Source organism: Myotis davidii, unplaced genomic scaffold (genome assembly GCF_000327345.1).
Source record: "Myotis davidii unplaced genomic scaffold, ASM32734v1 scaffold801, whole genome shotgun sequence".
Classification (NCBI taxonomy): Eukaryota; Metazoa; Chordata; class Mammalia; order Chiroptera; family Vespertilionidae; genus Myotis; species Myotis davidii.
Genome location: NW_006290777.1, coordinates 431,447 through 434,165, shown reverse-complemented (window position 1 = coordinate 434,165; position 2,719 = coordinate 431,447). Strand labels below are relative to the sequence as shown.

Genomic DNA, 2,719 nt, shown 5'->3' with positions numbered 1-2,719 from the left:
ATTTTGCATTGTGGAAGCTGAAGTCGCCTCGAATGGTGCCGGGGGCAGCCTCAGCTGAGTCCATGTGCCCTATCATGGCCCTTGAGGTACAGACCACATTGGGGCCTTCCCAGACCATGGCCACCACGGGGCCAGAGCTCATGTAGCTGATGAGGGCTGGGTAGAAGGGCTTCCTCTGAAGGTCGTGGTAGTGCTCAGCAAGGATGCTCTCTGGCGCTTGAATCATCTTCACCCCCACCAGCTTGAAGCCCCTCGTCTCAAAACGCCGGATCACATCCCCAACAAGCCGCCGCTGCACCCCATCTGGCTTCACGGCCACCAGGGTCCGCTCCAGGGTCCAGGAGGGCCCTCCCGAGCAGGGGCGCACGAGCAGGCTGGGCACCCAGGCCCGCGAGCCGCACACCGCCTCCCTCAGCACCGCGCGCCCGAAGAGGCCGCTCATGGCGCCAGGCCGCGGGCGCTGGTGAACACTGGCGGAGGGAGCGCGGGGATTTGTATAATATTCTTTATTGCAGTCAGTGTATGTTTAATTTCTAGTTGGTCCTTTATCACAACATCAAGGGTCTCACTAGATTTCTTGAGGATCTCACTCCGTTTATTGGCGGTCTCACCTGTCTTTTCGAGGGCCTTACTAAGTTTATTGGCGGCTTCTAGACAGTTCTTGAAACACCTTAAAAGTGTGGTTTTGAACTCTATATCTATCAGTTTGCTTTCCTCCATTTCTGTCATTTGTGTCCTGTTTCTTTATCTCTGCATTTTTTTAATGCTTTTCTCAGTGTCTTTCCCCCCAATTACCTGAGGTGGACACTGTTGATGCACCCCTTTGTGGGCTTTGTGCACAGTTTTGTTGTAGTTAAACCTTGATTGTTGTAGGTATCACTGGGAGGATTTGACCTCCAGGCCAATTGGCTGTGAGAATCAGCTGTGTCTGCAGTGGGAAAACTTCTGCCAAGAACTCCCCTACTCTTTTTAGTGGAGCACTAGCATCTGATCTGTCTAAGTTCCCAGGACAGGACTTGGGGTATGTTCTACTCCAGTATGTAGAGGACCTCCTACTGGCCAGCTCCACACAAGCTCAGTGCTGGGAGAGAACACAAGCCCTTCTGAGACTACTAACTGAAACAGGTTATCGGGTGTTTAAGAAAAAGGCACAGATTTCTCAGAAAGAAGTCAAGTATCTAGGCTTCCGGATCATCTAAGGGAAATGAAGGCTAGGGACTGAAAGGAAGCAGGCAGTATGTGCCATCCCAGTCCATAGCACCCGACAGCAGATTCGGGAATTCCTGGGAGCGGCCAGATTCTGTTGAATTTGAATCCCAGGGTTTTCAGACCTGGCCAAGCCTCTCTATGAAGCTTTAAGAGGAGAAGAGAAGGCACCCATCGACTGGGGTTTCAAACAAGAGAAAGCCTTCATCACCATAAAGGCAAAGCTCACTGAAGCCCCGGCAATAAGGCTACCAGATGTGACGGGAGACTTTAATCTTTTTGTTCTAAAGAATAGCGGGGTAGTCTTAGGAGTTCTAACCCAGGAGTTTGGACCCTGGCAAATACCAGTAGCCTATCTCTCCAAGCAGATTGACCCAGTTGCCTCCAGGTGGCCCCTGTGCCTCAGGGCCCTTGTGGCCACGGCATTATTAGTCAAGGAGGCAGATAAGCTTACCTTAGGACAAAAGTTAAATGTAAAAGTACCTCATGCTGTTGTCACCCTGATGGAAGCAAGGCGGCAGCACTGGCTGACTCATGCTGGAATGGCTCAGTATCAAGGGCTGTTGTGTGAGAATCCGCGGGTATGATTAGAAGCAGTGAGAACACTTAATCCTGCCACCTTTCTACCCACCGCTTAGGGGGCCCCTGAGCATGATTGCCTGGAAGTCCTAGAGAAGGTTTATTCCAGCCAGCCAGACCTAAGGGATAGGCCCCTGCAAAACGCGGACTTGGTATTGTTCACAGACGGCAGCAGCTTCTTAGATGAAGGAAAAAGACGAGCTGGATATGCAGTGGTATCAAACTTTGAGACAACTGAAGCACAGGTCCTACCTGAAGGATGGTCAGTGCAGAGGCAGAACTTTGGGCCCTAGTAAGAGTCCTAGCACTCAGTAAGAATAAGCATGTCAACATCTACACTGACTCGCGCTATGCCTTTGCTACCCTGCATGTCCATGGGGCCATTTATAAGGAAAGGGACACTTGACAGCAGGAGGAAAAGGAATAAAAAATCAGAATGAGATTTTAAAATTACTAGAAGCAGTCTGGGAATCTAAGGAAATAGCCGTCATCCATTGCAAAGGCCACCAGGAAGGGAAAGACTCAGTATCAGAAGGAAACCAGTGTGCTGATGCCGCAGCCAAGCTGGCTGCTAAAGAACAAGCAGCACCAGCATGGATCATGTTGGCGCCCGAATTACCTAAACCTCCAAAATACACTCCTCAGGAAAAGAAATGGGCTCAGAAAGAAGGGGGCAAGAGAGCAATGGAAGGCTGGTGGACACTCCCAGAGCATAGGGTCTATATCCCAGGACAGTTAGCCCATCAGGTAGTCCTCCAGCAGCATGAACTCACTCATTTAGGAAACACTGCCCTAGAAGCTTTATGAGGCAGGTACTACCTAATTGCCCATCTACCCTCCTTGTGTGCTTCAGCATCTCCGCGTTGCCTCCTCTGTGCTCAGAACAATGCTAAACAGGGTCCTGTGTGACCGATAGGAGTCCAGCGCTGTGGGC

General features: G+C 50.8%; 1 protein-coding gene across 1 annotated transcript in view; it reads right to left on the bottom strand.

Annotated features, from left to right (window-relative positions):
- LOC102755654 (nucleoside diphosphate kinase, mitochondrial) overlaps positions 1 to 494 on the bottom strand; it is a 2,611-nt gene extending 2,117 nt beyond the window's left edge. Inside the window, exon 1 of the mRNA XM_006763974.2 lies at positions 8 to 494. Within this exon, the coding sequence (XP_006764037.1) occupies positions 8 to 442 (435 nt within the window). The 5' untranslated portion in view covers positions 443 to 494. The remainder of the gene's footprint in view (positions 1 to 7) is intronic.
- Between the last annotated feature and the right edge of the window lie 2,225 nt (positions 495 to 2,719).